At 41.6% G+C, this 18346-nt stretch overlaps 1 protein-coding gene across 1 annotated transcript in view; it reads left to right on the forward strand.

Annotated features, from left to right (window-relative positions):
- Window positions 1-18346, forward strand: part of MIB1 (mindbomb E3 ubiquitin protein ligase 1) — a 262296-nt gene that overhangs the window by 198563 nt on the left and 45387 nt on the right. Inside the window, 5 exon segments of the mRNA XM_030213434.1 lie at window positions 810-942; window positions 8854-8940; window positions 13762-13923; window positions 16372-16469; window positions 16471-16551. Of these exon segments, the coding sequence (XP_030069294.1) occupies window positions 810-942; window positions 8854-8940; window positions 13762-13923; window positions 16372-16469; window positions 16471-16551 (561 nt within the window).

Here is an 18346-nt window from a genome sequence, read left to right on the forward strand (position 1 = left end):
AGAGAAGGGGACCCAGGCCCATATCCCACTCTGTTACACTTGTGGTGGAAAGTGTGATCTCTCCAAAACCCACCAAAAAAACTACAGAACCTACATAGAGATGACACCTGCAGGCATACTTGTAGTGGTGTACAGTGGGGTACAGTAGGTTGTTGGTGTGTTTTGAAGGGCTCACCATACAGTTTAATGGGTAATTGGTGGACATGTGTCCCTGGGACCTTTTATGTGAAGTCCACTGCAGTGCCCCCTAGGTGCCTCACTGTTCTGCTGGGATGTGTGTGGGCCTCAGTTACTAAGAATGCTGCCCCCCCCCCCCCTTACATCCCAATGATTTGTTTTTGTATGTTTTTTTTTTTTTTTTTTTGAATGGTCCTAAAAGATACATGCACTGAGCACAAAACGTCTAGCAAATGGCCATTTTCGAAACAAAAAGTTGGGCATTTTCCTGGTTTGAAAATGGCCATGTACGCTACTGGAATGTCCCAAAATGGATTTAGATATCATATCGAAAATGCCCCTCCACATGTAAAAGGCAGTTTTCTGTGAATGCTACATGAGGGCGCCATGTGTACATGTGAAAGCAAGCTCACAGTGCTAGGTGTGGTCTACCAATCCAAGGGCAGCAATATGGTTTGCAGGAAGTCTGGGCCCTGCCAGCCAAACAAGATGTGACCATGTTGACCCCCCAAAGAACATTCAATATGAGCTTTCAAGACCCCATAGTTTCCTTCTGGTGAATCAATTGTGTAATTGCCATCTGCTTAATTTGATTTCCACTGCTGCCTTCATATTGACTTTCATTCCTTCAGTGCAATGCGTGTACTACTGTCAAAACTTCCAAGGCCATGGATTGTGGATGAGAAGAAGGATGATGGTTATACTGCATTACATTTGGCTGCACTGAATAATCATGTTGAAGTGGCTGAACTATTAGTACATCAGGTAAGTTTACTTTGGTGACTATTTCAGTTATGCATGTAAGGCAAAATACTGATTGCAAACTACTTGTATACATGGTTTCATTAAATGCCTTTCTCATATTTGTATCCATTTTTTTTCATAAATTGGACAGAAGGTACATATATAGATAAATATACCCCCACACACACTATATAACATGCCTATCATATATATATATATATATATATATATATATATATATATATCCCCCATTCCATCCCTATGCCCCCCCCCCCCCCCCCCCAAATGTACAGCTGGCTTTGCCCCGGCTTTAATTGCGATAAAAAAAATTTTGTTGCACTGTGGCCCTATTTAAATAGGCATGGTGCTAATACACTGTGGGGCACATATTCAAAGGAGAAAAACATTTTAAAAAGTCATAAATTGACAGAAGGATGTTTTTCTCTCAAAAATGCCCAAGTTGCAATTTTCAACTCCCTGATTTTAGATGTTTTTCTCCACAGTTCGTCCAAATTACAATGAGGTGTGTTCAGAGTGGGACATGGCCTGCACAAAAATAGATGTTTTTCTGCAATAATGGAACAAATGAAAACGTCTAGGGCCAAAATTAAGGCGTGAAGGAGTGGCTTAGTGGTTAGAGCACCCGGCTTGACTTCCAGTTCCCGGTTCAATTCCCACTGCTGCTCCTTCTGATCTTGGGCAAGTCACTTAACCCTCCGTTGCCTCAGGTGCACATACATACGCACACACACATACTATAAAATATGCCCACCACATTTGATTTAGGCATTGGTTTTGAAATGTAGCTTCTGTAAGCAGGTCCAGAAGAGGGCTATGAGGTGAGATTTAGGGGCCAAAATATGTAAACCTTGGAGCAGAGATATTTAAACTACAACCTGCAGTCTGTAGAGGAGGAGAGAAGCATTGTTTCCCTGTGAGTGGTAGAATAGGGGACATGGTAACAGTAGAAAGGCAAATGTCCATGCCTTGCCAATTGAAGATGAAGACATGGCGATGGTGATGAAAAGGTTGATGGGATTTCCAGTGCCTCACCAGCAAGAAAATGAAGCCTGAGAGGAGGAAAGTGAGTGAGAGAGGAAGAGAAGAGTGTGGGACACAAAGACGAATGACAGGAGGGAGTGTACCCTCCTTCACATGTGGTAGATACAGGGGAAAGGGGAAGACAAGAGGCAGGGTCCAAGACCAATATACAGTAAAGCAGTGGAGAAAAGAAATATCATTCTCTGAGGACAAACAGACCAAATATTCTCACAGCTGGGTGACATCATCTGACAGAGCCCGGTGCGGATGCTGCCCGGTGTACTGTCACTTTATATCACTTTAAGAAGCCTTTGGCAGCATCTCACTGGGACCAGCAGTCTTTAGTTTTCTGTGAAGCAGAGAAGTTGTATCTGTGATCTCTCCTCAGCATGTCAACTTTTAGTGTTTTTGTGGTGCCTTCCCTGCTGGTATATTTTTGTCTCTTTTTTTTGTTTTTAGGTTTTTTTTGTTTTGTTTGTTTGGGTTTTTTTTTCGCTACTTCCTTAGTGTACTTAGTATGAATTTTTTTCCCATGTTTAATTTTCTTTTCTGGCTCCAGTGGCCTACTTAGGCTGGAATTCGAGCTGGGTAGCATCAGCCTTTTGTGGGTATGTGTGGGTTTTTCCTTCCCTTACTGTTTTCCCCTTCGTGTCCCAAAAGGTTCCCAGTGGCTTCAAGTGCTGTTCGTTTACATTTCCATAGATTTCTATTCCACTCATCCCCAAATTTAGTTTGGAGCGGATTACATTATAAGAAAAAACAGTACAATAAACTGGGAGCTTACAAAGCAAGAAATACAATCTTAAAGTAATTCTCACGATTGTGACTTTATTCCATGCTGGACTTGCTTTGGGGTTTCTCCAGCCAAGCCAAGCCTGCTTGAAAATCCTGAAACCTGGGTGAAAATCCTGAATCCCATTCCAGTCCAGCCAAATCCGTTCCTGGATCCTGTTCTTGCCAAGCAGTGCTCTGCTGTTCCTGCAATCAAGCCTCTCCCTTATTTGTGAGCTCAGCTGGGACTGCCTTTATCAAGCACCTGGGAACTTTCTGGTTGCCTTTGCAACAGAGGTCTGATGAGCTTCTCGTCGGTGAGTGTTGTTGCAGTGCTACCCTGTTACTTCTTATCCTGCCTTTGACCCTACTTGTTTTCTGGAGTATTCTACTGTTGCTGCCTGCCTTTGACCCTGCCTGGTTCCTGGAGTATTCTACTGTTGCTGCCTGCCTTTGACCTTGCTTGTTTTCTGGAGTATTCTACTGTTGCTACCTGCCTTTGACCCTGCCTGGTTCCTGGAGTATTCTACTGTTACTGCCTGCCTTTGTTCCTTCTTGTTTCCTGGGCTATTTGACTGTTTGCTGGACCCTGCAGTTCTGGTTTTCCCTTCTGTCCCGTAGTCCTGCCGGCTGCCCGCCCGCACCCAGGGGCTCAACCCCTGGAGAACGGCGGTCAAGCACAGGTGAAGTCTAGCTGCTCCTGTCCTGCCTGTTCCAGCCAGCTTTGCCTCAGCTGTAGCTCCAGTCCGGCGGTTCCAGTCCTGTTTCTACCAGTCCATCTGAATTCTGCCTTGTCTCTTGTTTGGGTGGGTTTCCTGCTGCTGCCGCTTCTTGGCAGTGGCCCAAGGGCTCACGAGTCCGGATTTCCCGCGAGAGTCTGACAGTAATAGAGCAAGAATCATTCATCAAAATTTAACCTGAAAGCATGTATTTTCTAAATAGAGCTGCCTTAAGTAATTTATGAAAAGGTGCATACTGAGAAAGAGAGATCACAGAAATCAGCAAGGAATTCCAAATTTTTGTTGCTTGAAAGAAAAATAGTCCTGTAAAAATTCTCTTGGAGCGCAACCTTTATATGAAGAAAATTATAATCTTATATAACTTTGAGTGTCATAACCCTGAATAATTTTAAAAACAAAAAAAACGGAGTCAGGTGGGAGACCCACACCTTGGCACCCCCTCGGTGGATCTTTTTGCCACTCAGATCAATCACAAAGTCCCTCAGTTCTGTTCCAGACTTCAGGCCCATGACAGACTAGCGTCAGATGCCTTTCTCCTGCATTGGGGGACAGGCCTTCTGCATACATATTCTCCCATACCTCTAGTAGGGAAGACTTTGCTGAAACTGAAGCAAGACCAAGGAACAGTGATCCTGATTGCTCCCTTCTGGCCTCGTCAGATCTGGTTCCCTCTTCTTTTGGTGTTGTCCTCCGAAGAACCGTGGAGATTGGACTGTTTTCCAGCCCTCATCACCCAGATCGCGGGGTCACTTCTACATCCCAACCTCCAGTGTCTGGCTCTCACGGCCTGGATGTTGAGAGCTTAGAAATTGCCTCTTTGGGTCTTTCAGAGGGTGTCTCCCGAGTCTTGCTTGCTTCCAGGAAAGATTCCACGAAAAAGTGTTATTCTTCAAATGGAGGAGGGTTGCCATCTGGTGTGACAGCAAGGCCCTAGATCCTTTTTCTTGTCCTACACGGACCCTGATTGAATACCTTCTACACTTACCAGAGTCTGGTCTCAATACCAACTCAGTAAGAGTTCACCTTAGTGCAATTAGTGCTTATCATCAACGTGTAGAGGGTAAGCCTATCTCTGGACAGCCTTTAGTTGTTCGCTTCAGGAGAGGTTTGCTTTTGTCAAAGCCCCCTGTCAAACCTTCACCAGTGTCATGGGATCTCAACGTCATTCTCACCCAGCTGATGAAAGCTCCTTTTGAGCCACTGAATTCCTGTCATCTGAAGTACTTGACCTGGAAGGTCATTTTCTTGGTGGCTGTTACTTCAGCTCATAGGGTCAGTGAGCTTCAAGCCCTGGTAGTGCATTCACCTTTTATCAAGTTTCATCATAACAGAGTAGTCCTCTGCACTCACCCTAAGTTCTTGCCGAAGGTGGTATCAGAGTTCCATCTGAACCAGTCAATTGTCTTGCCAACATTTTTTCCCCATCCACATTCCCGCCCTGGTGAAGACAAGTTGTACACCTTGGACTGTAAGAGAGCATTGGCCTTTTACATGGAGTGGACAAACCCTACAGACAGTCCGCCCAGTTGTTTGTTTCTTTTGATCCCAACAGGAGGGGCGTCGCCATCAGAAAACGCACAATCTCTAATTGGCTAGCGGATTGCATATCCTTTACTTATGCCCAAGCTGGGCTGACTCTAGAGGGCCATGTCACGGCTCATAATGTCAGAGCCATGGCTGCGTCAGTGGCTCACTTGAAGTCAGCTTCTATTGAAGAGATTTGCAAGGCTGCAACATGGTCATCAGTCCACATATTCACATCTCATTACTGCCTTCAGCAGGATACCCGACGCAACAGTCGGTTTGGACAGTCTGTGCTGCAGAATCTGTTCGGGGTTTAGAATCCATCTCCTAGGCCCATTTCTGTTCTGTTTAAGGCTGCACTCTCACTTAGTTGTGTTTCTTTTCAGGTCAATCTCTTACATCCTCGCAGTTGCGTGCCCAATTGACCAATGTTCTTTGTTTTGAGTGAGCCTGGCAGCTAAGGATACCCCAAGTGTGAGAACAAGCAGCCTGCTTTTCCTCAGAGAAAGCGAAGATACTTACCTGTAGCAGGTTTTCTCCGAGGACAGCAGGCTGATTGTTCTCACCAACCCTCCCACTCCCCTTTGGAGTTGTTGTTAGTTTGTTTCTATGCTTTTTGATTAAATTGAAGAGCCACGCTCAGGCGACGGGCGGGAAATCGTCCGCGCATGCGCGGTACAAGCTGTTTGCGCACCAGAAGACTGGTAAAACTTTTTAAATTTTACTGTGGAAATTTGCCATTTCTTGGGCCGACACGGACATCACCCACTTGTGAGAACATTTAGCCTGCTGTCCTCGGAAAATACCTGCTACAGGTAAGTATCTTCGCTGTTGTGCGGTTTGCCGTGTACAACTTTTCGGGCCTTGCAGCTTGGACAGAACTCTGCTTCATGGATTCTTTTGAGTTTGGGTCAGGAGGCACATGTTACGCCTCAGTTGAGGTTGTTGCATTGGTTGCCTGTGTCATGGTGTATTGAATTTAAACTTTTGTTACTGGTGTTTCAAGCGCAGCAGGGTGTTGCTCCTGAGGCCTTAGTGCACAGTTTGTAGTCTTATTGTCCTTCTTGGGCATTGCGATCTCAAAATCAGAATTTATTTGACGTTCCATCTTTTCATCTGGTACGTTTGGAGGAAATTCATAGTCGAATTTTTTTATTGCTGGTCCTCGTTGTGGAATTTGTTACCATTGGTTATGCATCTATTTTCTATGGCATTGGCTGATGGGAGTTCTGAGTTTTTAGAGTTTGTGATTTTGTAAGATTGTGTATTTGTGTTTTTTTTAATGATGTTTTATTGTACCTCACCTGGAGAGGTGGGTTATAAATGTAATAAATAAACCTCTTGCCAGTTTGTTGGCGCTGTTGTTATTTCAGGCATTCCTAGTTGCAGGAAAAGTCTGTCTGCTACCCACACCACTCGCAGCATGGATTTTTTGTTATCTATGTCAACCAAAAGTGGACATTCTGCGATCCCCAAGACATAAACTTGTTACCCACCATCTTGTCCTGGAATTACTCATCATAATTAAGCAGTGCCCATACCTTATAATTTTTGTGTGTATCCTTGATTGTATCATCATATTCCATCATCAAGTCTTATTGTGTAGGGTCATAATGTAATTTCTATGCTGGCTAGGCATTAAAAGGCATGTACCCAGTTGGTGATGATTTCATCACTTTTGTGCCTGTTCCTTCTTCCCTTTTATGCTTCTTTCTCGTCTTGTTTTTCATTTATCTGTACATTCCTCCAGAGCCACTGAGAGACTGAACAGGGCATGTGTTCTAACAAATCTGAATAGTTTTATGTTTTGTAAATTTAATTACCTCCCTCGTTGTTCCCATTTCCAGATAATTAATAAATAGGTTAAATAGCACCGGTCTCGATCCCTGGGGCACTCTACTATTCGCCCTCCTCCACTGAAAGAATTGGCCATTTATCCCTACCCTCTGTTTTCTATCCATCAATTAATTCCTATTCCACAACAGAACATTGCCTCTAACTCGTGAATATTCATTATAGACTTCCTGAAAACTTGACTGGCTTTGGTTTCCCCCTACGATAGGTTTTGGGAACCACTGGTTACTGGCTGGGAGAGAGAATGTTGCTGTAAGGAGCTGGAAGTGGCTGAATGCAACTCTAAAGGGAAGGCTGAGTGATGGGGTCAGTACTGAGAGTGGAACTGTGTGAGTGGAGAAGAAACAGGTTGTGAGGGGTGAGAAGTGCTCAGGCGGCGCATAGGCTGTGATTGGGGAAAGGGAGCTGGGGGAAGGATACATGATGTGGGAGAGAGGAAGAAGAATAGGCAGAGGGGATACAAACTGCAGAGGAAAGAGGAGCTGAAAAGACTATAGCTATGTGGGTTTGGAAAAAGAAGGACTGAAAGAAAGGTGAGAGGAAAGAGGGTCATGATGGAGGGGAAGAAACATGAAGGTGAGAAAGGGTGAGAAGTGGCACAAGTGGGTGACAGTAGAAGGAAGTGAGATGAGAGAAGATGGAGAGACAAGTGGTGGAGATACAAATACATGGAATAAAAATGAAAGAAATGAGAACACTGGAAAATAATTCATAAAAGAACATGAAGGCAGAAAAGAAGCATTAAGATGACCAAGAATAAGCAGAGACAGAGGATACAAGACAAAACTGTAAATGCAAAGTAAAAAATTCTGTTCTAGCTGGGCTGGTCAAGGATGGAAAATAGCTGATATTTTGCCATTCCCCTCCAGCCCTGTGGTCACCAGGGTAAATAAGTTAATTTACTAAAGGGACATGGGGGAACAGAGAGAATTTTGGCAATACATGATGCCATGGTCTGAGAAAGTTCTGTAATGGAGAGGAGCTATAATCAAAATGGAGAAGAGCATAAGTATTCTTTTTCACAAAAGTAAAACAATCTGCCTGAGTTTGGGTGATATGGATAGTCCAGGCTGGTCTGGAAGGGATATGACTTTGGTATAGATGGGTTGTGTGTGGGAGGAAGGAGAAGAAAGTGAGGTGGAGTATATTGGTGGGGATAAGTTGAGGTTGGGAGAAAGATAGACAGTGCTTTCCTAGCTGGTCTTAAGCCGTGAGTCCTTCATGTGTGCACTACCTGTTATACTCTGTATTTAAATATAACCTGACCAGTTATGCCCATGACCCTGTCATACTTTGTTTTCCTTTTAACACACATGGCAATGTGTGCTAAGTAGAGTACCCTCAATCATTTAAAAAAAGTTGACTCCTATATCTGCAACTACCACGACCTCCTCCCAGATACACTGTTGAAGGAAAAAAGGAGGCAGGGCACATGGCAGCTCACGTTCCCTGTTTGCCATAAGAACATATAATTTGCAGATCTAAATGGATATGTTAACAATTTGTGTGTATTTGGGGGAGGGAGCATCCACAGCCATAGGGCCCAGCATGGAAGAGAGGGAGGGGAAGCATCAAGAATAGTGGAGTAAGGAAGGTACCAAATTTTTTAAAGTTGCACAAGGCATCGAGAAGCCTTTCATCAGTCCTGGTCAATATATAGTCCATAAACCTGATATAGTAAGTGCTTAGAATAGCATTCCAAGAGAAATAATATCCAGAATAGTGACATAATTCAAGCATGCTTGGGACAGATACAGAGGGCAGAGATAAGAGGAGATCTGAGATTAAGATGAGGGCTGACAGTTGAGTGTGACTAGGCAGAGTAGGTATACCAGGAAGTCCGTCTTATAACCACTATTTATTTAAGTGTCTGTAAGTGTCCTTGAGGTTAAGAAACTAGGAGTTCTTGGAAATGTAGAGTTTAAAAAAGGCTTGCAGTTATGAATAATGACTTTCCTTAGTTTTAAGATTTACTTTTCTAACTATAGTATTTGCTTCACAGGGTAGTGCTAACTTGGATACCCAGAATGTAAACCAGCAAACAGCACTGCACCTGGCAGTTGAACGTCAGCACACACAAATAGTCAGGGTAAGAGGTTTCCTATTGTTTTTGTTTATGTTTTGTCCTGAGTATCATTTTTAAGTAATTTCATTCTTTAAAAATGACCTTTTTGAGACTGTCTTATCTTCAGCTCCTTTGATGCCTATTTCAGTTGGAATGCGTTTGAGTGAGGGTAGGGTGCCATGAGTCTTCATTTGCAATTATCCTATAACTCTTCCCTCCCCCTCTTTTTTTTTTTTCTCTCAATCTTGTCTTTCTTTCTAGCCCTAGGCTCTTTACTGTAAGGCTTGGGACCAATTGCAGTTCTCATTGACCCTTATGTGCAACTCCCTGATGACTCGTCCTCTGATGTACACACTTTCCTACCTTCTGTGGAGGTTTGCTGCCAGCACTTCCACTGGAACATTTATTCAGTAGTGTTCTGTCACCGTGAGGCTCTCATTAAGTGAGGTCTGAGTTGCAAAGTGCCTAAATTCCCATGCTGGGAGACTAGTGCAGTGCAGGAGAGTGGGCTCAACCTGGTGAAACCCAAATGGTGCAGGAAGAAAACGAGCTACAATTCCAGCAGTAGCAACCTCCAGAAAAGTTGGGGAGTGAAGGGGGTGGGGGGGGGGTTAACTGATTTGGAAGGGTGAAGATGGAAACTTCATGCTGATACTACTGGAGAATGGTGGATGAGGGTGCCACTGGCTGGGATACAGCTAGTGGAGAATGTTTAAGGAAAGCTATGTGGGGGGAAAGACAAGCGAGGGAAGGAGGGGAGAAAATTGGAAGGGGATTTCCCCCTTGCTTAGGGCCCCGCTTCAGGTCCAGCCTAATGTTCATCACGACAAATCTGGTCCTGGCCTTACAATGAAGTGAGTGCTTCTGCATGACAAGCATGGCCCACTAGGTGTCACTGATGTATAGTGGCTGAAGGTGCTCTACTCCACAACATTTCAACCCCAGGTCACCTGGGGAGTGTCAAATTTTAGATGTAAATTTAAAGTGAATTGGTAGGTTAAAATGTGATTCAACTAGCAGCAAAACAAAACAGAAGCTTAGACATCGTTCCAAGGGTACAGCCTACAACAGTTGTACAGGATATAAAATTTAGATCATATGGAAAACACATGATTTTTTTTAAAGAAATGTGAAAAAAGAATGTCCTAACAAAGCAAAAACATAAAATATTAGGGTTTGTTTTACTGTGCATCCCCCATGGTTATTTTATATGCATTTCATGATTTTGCTACAGATTTGCCAATGTGTTTTTGATTCCAGTATACAACCTGTATTTTGTATTTCTGACTTTCCTAGGGCAATGATTTTATGGTCTTGTCTTCCCTTCTAGTGGTCAGAAAAAAGAGCACATTCTCAAAGAATCATTTCCTTAACTCAGGATTCACATCATCTTAACAAGGATAGTTTGCAGTTAAATTGTTAGCTGTTTTCTGAAAAACAGTTCCAGTCTAAATCTGATGTAGCATGTTGCTTGTGAAGTCTGAGAATTTTTCTTCAGTTTTATTTCTAAAACTTTTGTTATTTATGGATGTTTACCACATGCCATCCTACCTGCCAGTTTTGGTTTTCTTTTAGTCTTTGGAGGGCTTCCTGCCAGACCATTTCTGCTCCAGTTTTAGCCTTATTCCTTTCTGCCTTTTTGAAAATTCAGACTGTTTGTTCTAGTCAGGCTTCCTTCATTTTGTCCTTTTTTTCATCTAACTGGTTAGAATTCTTTCCCTGCTGTTTCAGGTTTTCTTTGTTTTTGGCTACCTTAACTCACCCTATAATCGAAGCTGCATCTGTGTTGAACTATATTTATGACTTGGTTATCTTAGTACAGTGATATCAGAAAAATCCCCCCCCCCCTCATCTCCCTTATTATATACTAGGAAAAAAGGCCCGTTTCTGACACAAATGAAACGGGCGCTAGCAAGGTTTTCCTCTGAGTGTGTGTGAGAGTGAGTGTGTGATAGAGAGAGAGTGAATGTGTGAATGTGTGTGACAGAGAGTGAATGTATGAGTGTGTGTGACAGAGAGAGTGAGACTGGGTGTGAGAGTGTGTGTGTGAATGAGAGTGTGTGCCAGGGGCCCCCTCCCTCCCTCCCAGTTCCAGGGTCCGATCCCCCCCCCCCCAAGTTCCAGGGTCGCCCTCCCTCCCACCCACCCGGTTCCAGGGTTGTTGCCCCCTTCTCCCTCCCAGTTCCAGGGTAGTTGCCCCTCTCTTCCCCCCCCCCCCCCCCCCCCAGCCACCCTGCAATGTTTAAGTGCAAAATTAGGGAGCTGTGTAGTGTAATAAAACACACCTGCAACGTTGTGAAGCTGACTCCGTGGCTTCACTGAAGTGAAGGGTTCGTAAGGTTCGTCAGATTTGTCAGTCTGTCACCATCTCTCTCGGCCCCGCCCTCGCGCCTCTGATAGGTCCGCCGCCCTCGGCGTCAAAACGTGATGACGTCGAGGGCGGGGCCAAGAGAGATGGTGACAGACTGACAATCTGACGAACCTTACGAACCCTTCACTTCAGTGAAGCCATGGAGTCAGCTTCAGAACGTTGGAGGTGCTTTTTATTATAGTAGAGATGTCACACTGAATGGTTTCTGATTTTTTTTTTTTTTTTAAACAAAATGTAATATTAGACAGAGAACCTGAAACACCTTTCACAGTTACTAAATTGGTACACATGGGTGATATGGGTGTAGGATAACTTTGTTCCTTAAAATGAATTCCTACACCCATGTCACCCATGTGAAAAAGAAACTTCCCTTAGATACTCGGGGCCCTGTTTACAAAGGCACGCTAGCATTCGTTAGTTTGCGCTGTGTAGGCGCCCATAGGAATATTGTGGGCACCTACACAGCATGCGCTAATGGACACTAGAGCACCTTTGTAAACAGGGCCCTTAGTTTAAGTACAGTCAGGCTTGATTGCAGCCAGCCCTGTTGACTCTAAACCTCACTATATTGAACCTTACCATGAGAGTAACCACAGAGTTTTTACAAAAACACTACACCACAATCAATGGAAATTCCAGAAGGGATGAGAAAAAAGTTGCTGAAATATCAGTCTGGAAAGGATTACAAAGTCGTTTCTAAAGTTCTGGGACTCCACTAAACCACCATGAGATCCATTATTTCCAAATAGAGAAGACTTGGAACAGTGATGAATCTTCCCAGGAGTAGCCAATTTGCCAACATTACTCCAACGGTGCAGCAAAATTCATCCAAGAAGTCACAAAACATCCCAGAAGAACATTCCAAAGAACTGGAGGCTTATCTAGCTTCAACTAAGGTCAGGGTTCATGACTCTACAATAAGAAAGAGACTGGGCAAAAATGGGATTCCCCAAGAGTAACGTCAATGTTTGTCTCACATTTGCAGAAACAACCCCAGATGATCCCCAGGGCTTCTTGGATAATATTCTATGGACAAATGAGTCAAAGTGGAACTCTGTAGATGGCACAGGTCCCATTATGTCTGTCATAAATCAAGCACAACACTCCACAGTAATAACATCATACCAACAGTCAAACGTGGCAGCAGTGTGATGGTATGGGGATGCATTGCTGCCTCAGGACCTGGAAAACTTCCCATTATTAAACCATAAATTTTGCATTGTACCAGAAAATATTTAAGTAGAGTGTCAGGTCGTCTGTCTATAAACTGAAAAATAATTGGGTTATGCAGCAAAATAATGATTCAAAACACAAAAGCAAGTCTACATCTAAATAACTGGGGAAAAACTAAAGTTTTGGATTGGCCTAGTCAACGTCCTGACTTAAATGCAGTGGAAACGCTCTGGCAGGCTCTGAAACAAGTAGTTCATGCATAAAATTATACAAATATGTCAGAGGTAAAGCAGTTCTACAAAGAAGAATGAGCTAAGATTCCTCAGCAATGTGAAAGACATAATCAAATTATAGGAAGCGCTCGGCAGCAATTATTGCTGCTAAAGATGCTAGAACCAGTTTTTTAAGTTTAGGGGCAGTTACTTTTCACAAGGGTGATATGGGTTTTTAAATTACTTCATTTATGTTCTTACTCAGGTTCCCTTGTCTAATAGTAACATAGTAGATGACAGCAGAGAAAGACCTGTACGGTCCATCCAGTCTGCCCAACAAGATAAACTCATATGTGCTACTTTATATGTATACCTGACCTTGATTTGTATCTATTACATTTTGTTCAAAGATCAGAAATCATTCTGTGTGACCTGTATGCAATAGTAGGGGAAATCAGGAGGTGAGGGGAACGTACTTTCATATGAGTAAGTAGTACATTTAAAATAAGAGAATTATTCTTTTTTCACTCAATATAATTAAGTTTGGAATTCGTTGCTGGAGAACATGGTATAACTTGTTTGTAGCTGAGTTTGTTTTGGACAAGTTCTGGAGGAAAAGTTCAAACCATTAAGATAAATTCCATTGCTTATCACAGACTATCTACCTTTTGGGATCCAATGAGGTGCATGTAACCTGGATTTCCAACTTTTTGAAGCAGAATGCTTGGCTTGATAGATGCTTGGTCTGACTCATTATAGCAAATCTTATATTCATCAGAAATAACTCAAAACGAGCTTTCATGCTTACTTAGCACCAGGACTTGCTCAGTTTGGAAATCTCTTCCCTCACTGGGGCACTCAAATCTGTCCCAATGCAGGATGGAGGGCAAGTATTTTATTCCAAGTTTGAAAATTTGTGGTCTTAAGAAATCATTAACGAGATTAGGGAGATTTTTGTCAATTTAAGTCAGTGTTGACATCATTGAGAAAATTTGATTTTATAACTTCATGTTCTCCAAACTAGTGTCTTGTCTCTGTTGTGTTAACATACTAAGTAACATGAGTAAGATTTTTCTCATTTTCTTCCAGTTGTTAGTTCGTGCAGGTGCTAAGCTAGACATTCAAGATAAAGATGGGGACACTCCTTTGCATGAAGCCTTGAGGCACCATACTTTGTCACAGCTCCGCCAACTCCAAGATATGCAAGATGTGGGCAAAGTAGATACCGCTTGGGAACCATCAAAGAACACAGTAAACAATTATTTATTCCTTTTTTTTTTTTACTTTCTGTAATCAGTTGTGAAATGATTGTTTTGTTGATCTGTATTAGTATGGGAAGAGTTTTACGGCTGACAATGTTTAGATGGATTCTCTATGTATTTGCAGACCTACGTTTTGTCAAATACAAATCAACCTACTCATCCAGCTTTTCCTATATAAGCACACAACTATGGAATGCACTACCAAGCACCGTGAAAACACACACACAACAACCTAAAATTCCAGAAATTACTGAAAACTTACCTGTTCAGAAAGGCATACCCTAACGATCCAACTTAAATGCCTTAACCCTGCAACATAACGAAACCAAAGCTTGTATGGACATAACTTAACTCTTCCCCTTACTCTTCTGCAACACATGAACGTCTTCTACTACAACGTCAATCTGTATTTGTTCATACCGGTACTGGCGATCACTGTACATTACTATGTAAGCCACATTGAGCCTGCAAATAGGTGGGAAAATGTGGGATACAAATGTAACGAATAAAATAAATAAATATAAATTGCTGCATATATTTTTGCACCCATGACTAGATTTTAGGCTCGGTTGTTAAAGAAATTAATTCAAAACCAATTGAAATGTATTCATTAAGTTAAACTATGCATTCGTTTATTCTGTCTATGTAGGGATCCAAGACAAATCTGGTCCTGGCCCTTACAATGAAGTTGAGTGCCCCTGCATGACAAGCATGACAACTAGATGTCACTGATGTGCAGTGGCTGGAATGTACTCTACTCCACAATATAAGAACATAGAGGTGTATTTTCAAAGCTCTTAGACTTAGAGTTTCATAGTAACCTGTGAACTTTGTAAGTCTGCTTTGAAAATGAGCCCTATAGTCAAATTAAACACCATAAAATAATGTACAATGGCATTACACATATGGCAGACAAAATTGTTATAATGAATATATTATTTCTACTCATAATACATTTCCTTCCAGTAATTCCACCTGCTATTCATACATCTGAAATAATCACTTTTTACAATATTTTAAAAAATGTTAATTTAAATCACTACTACTACTACTATTCATTTCTATAACACTACTAAATGTACGTAGTGCTGTACACATTATATGCAGGTACTTTCCCTGTCCGTAGAGGGCAATGTTTTTGTACCTGGAGCAATGGAAGGTTAAGTGACTTGCCCAGGGTCACAAGGAGCTGCAGTGGGAATCAAACCTAGGTTGCCAGAACCAATGTCTGTTGAACAAACCATTAAGCTACTCCTCCACTCCCAAGAAAGACAAAGCTAGGCTCTGATGCATTGAACTAATGAATGACGCCACTGAGCTACAGAACCTGCCACAAATCAGCCAGACTTCTGTTGGAAGAGAGTAGGGAATACCTGTGTTCATATATCAACATGTCCTGTATCTGTCGTCAAAACTAATAGAATACACTGAATATACTGTGGATGGAGAATAAACCTAAAATTATATTTTAAATAGTCCAGCCCTCCTATAAAGTTAAGAGCAGAGCTGGCATTTTGGGGGGTGGGGGGGGGGGGGGAGGTACAAACTGGCAATTGCCCAAGGCCAAGCGAAGAAGTAGAGCAACGGAATCTCCACAGATGGTGTTCAGATCAAAATTTATTGAAAATTCTTCCAAAACAATGATGACGACCCGACCGACTCGTGTTTCGGCCTTATCGGCCTGAATCAGAGGTCTAGGGATTTGTTATTCAATACTATTCCTAAACTAGTTGTCACAAGGGTTAAACTTCCAATCACAGATACAGCAATTGATGCTTTATCCTAGACCTCTGATGCAGGCCGATAAGGCCGAAACACGAGTTGTTGGGTCGTCATAATTTTTGGGGGAAATTTTTCAATAAGTTTTATCTGAACACCATCTGTGAGAGGTTCTGTTGCTCTTCTTTTGCATGGCTTTTGCCTTCTGTTTATAATTGCCCTAGGCCCCCATAATCCAAACCTGTTTGAAACTACAGGAATTAACAGCCCATTGGATGGGCTATGGACCTACTGACTTTTCTGCCCTGGCCCCCAACATGTTTATCAGTTGTTGGCCAGAGGCAAACTTTTAATCTTTGCTTCAAGTTTCCCCACAACCTGTGGTTCTCCTAACTAGAGCCACACAGTGAAATGACTCAAATTCTAGCAGTAATATTTTGCACTAATTTTGCATAATCTGTTGCTTCTGCAGAAGAACATACAGTGTGTTGTAATAATTATTATATCTCACAATAGTTGCCTAAATTACCATTATCAAATTTCACTCTAACAATAGTGGCACAAATTCCAAACTGGGAGGCTGTAGAGGTGGATATAGAGTGGTCATAAAAGTTAGGCGCTTAGTACTTATTTTGAGTACTAATAAAGGAAGCAAAAACCTTGCACTTTATAAAGGTTCATGATAAATCTGTTATATTACTTTTTTTTTTTTTTGCAGCTAATAATGGGACTTGGAACTCAAGGATCAGAAAAGAAGAGTGCAGCATCTATTGCTTGTTTCCTTGCTGCAAAAGGAGCCGATCTCACAATTCGTAATAAAAGGACAGTCTCCCCTTGATCTTTGTCCTGATCCTAGTCTCTGTAAAGCTTTGGCTAAATGTCACAAAGAAAAAGTCAGGTTTGTATGTTAAGAATCTTAAAATTTCAAATTTATATGCATCTATTTACTATTGTAGTTTAAGAATTGATACCAGTAAAGCTTGCCTTTTGTTTTCCAGAATCCATAATGCAAATGCATGAGATAAATTTGTAAATATAAACTTGATTCCTAGACCCAAGTATCACATACCTTTGGATAGCATGACAATCAAACTGGCTGGACTGCTCCTGAGAACTGAGCATTGAATCTTGGTGTATATTTGTTTAGGAATGGGTTTTGTATCTATGGAGACTGAAGGACTTTTTTTTTTTATGTGGTGGGTTTTGCTTCTAGAGCAGGTGGAGCGTCAACTTTATTCTAGCGGTGTTATAATACTCTCATCTAAAAAGTCAGGAGCTTTTTTGTATCGTGAGTGAAAACATTCTTTGGCAAGTGTGCTAGCAAGAACCATCTTATTTGGTGTGACTGCTGGTAATCACTATGTTTGTAAATATTTGGACTAGTGAAAATGGATTCCCAATAAAGTACAGATGCAGTTCACATTTATTTATACATTACATATACTTTGAAATCTTTATAGTTGTCTTGAATCATTTTTAAATTAGAACCACATTTATGTTTAAGAAAAGTAAAATTCAGCACCATTAACATTAATAACTTTATTAATGTAGAGGGTTCATGAGGGAAGAAGTTGTGGAATCCTTGTAATTATGTTATGTTTGTGTTTAACAGAATTAGAAATGGTTCAATAAGTAACATGATGAATCAAGATACATAAAATAATGGTACAGTAGTGTAGGGCAATAGTATGGCACTTATCTATTGGAAACAAGCCTAGTACATCTGAGCCATTGGTTCTCTAATAGAATGAAAGTCCTGGAAAGGACAAAGTTAAGCCTAACTTTCCCACATTCTTAAGATAATTGAAAAAGGAAAGACAGATTTTAATATAGTCATCCATGAGCTGGTGCAAAGATTACAGAACAAAGTGCAGAAGTGAAGTAAGCTGATATGTAACATAAGCATTCAAAAATGTATATGTGGGTTGGCATAACTAAAAAAAAAAAATCAAAACAAAAGGAGAAGAGCTACATATAAACTAATCAACATCCAAAAAACTAACGTAGTAGACAGAAAAATACCTGTTCAATCCATCCAGCCTGCCCAGCAAGATAAACTCATTACATATCGTAAGATGTGATGCATCATATGTATATCTGATCTTCATTTATTGTTGCCATTTTTTAGGGCATAGACCGTAGAAGTCTGCATGGCACTGGCCTTGTTCTAAAATTTCTGACGTTCTTGTCAAAGCCCCTAAACAGTTACACTCCAGCCTATCCAAATCTATTCAGCCTCGATCAGGGTGCAGACCGTAGAAGTCTGCCCAGTACTGGCTTTCTTACCTAATGTCCTTTAAACTTATTTGGATCCATTCCTTCTAAACAAGGTTCCTTTGTGTTTGTCCCATGCGTTTTTGAATTCTGTTACTGTTTGCATCTCTACCACCTCCCGTAGGAGGCATGCCAGGTATCTACCACCCTCTCGGTGAAAAAATAACTTCCTGACATTCCTGAGTCAGCCCCCTTTCAACTTCAATTCATGTCCTCTAGTTCTACAACTTCCCGTTTCTGGAAAATGTTCATTTTGGGATTAATACCTTTCAAATATTTGTATCTCATGTAAAAAGACATATTATCTACTTCCCTAAACTTAATAATAGAGTCTGAGGTAAACTGACATAGCTGAGGCACAGCTTGTTTAAGAAATCCTTCTGTTCGGGGAAATAACCGCCTAAATATCTTTAAAAGTA

Source organism: Microcaecilia unicolor, chromosome 1 (assembly GCF_901765095.1).
Source record: "Microcaecilia unicolor chromosome 1, aMicUni1.1, whole genome shotgun sequence".
In the NCBI taxonomy this organism is placed as follows: domain Eukaryota; kingdom Metazoa; phylum Chordata; class Amphibia; order Gymnophiona; family Siphonopidae; genus Microcaecilia; species Microcaecilia unicolor.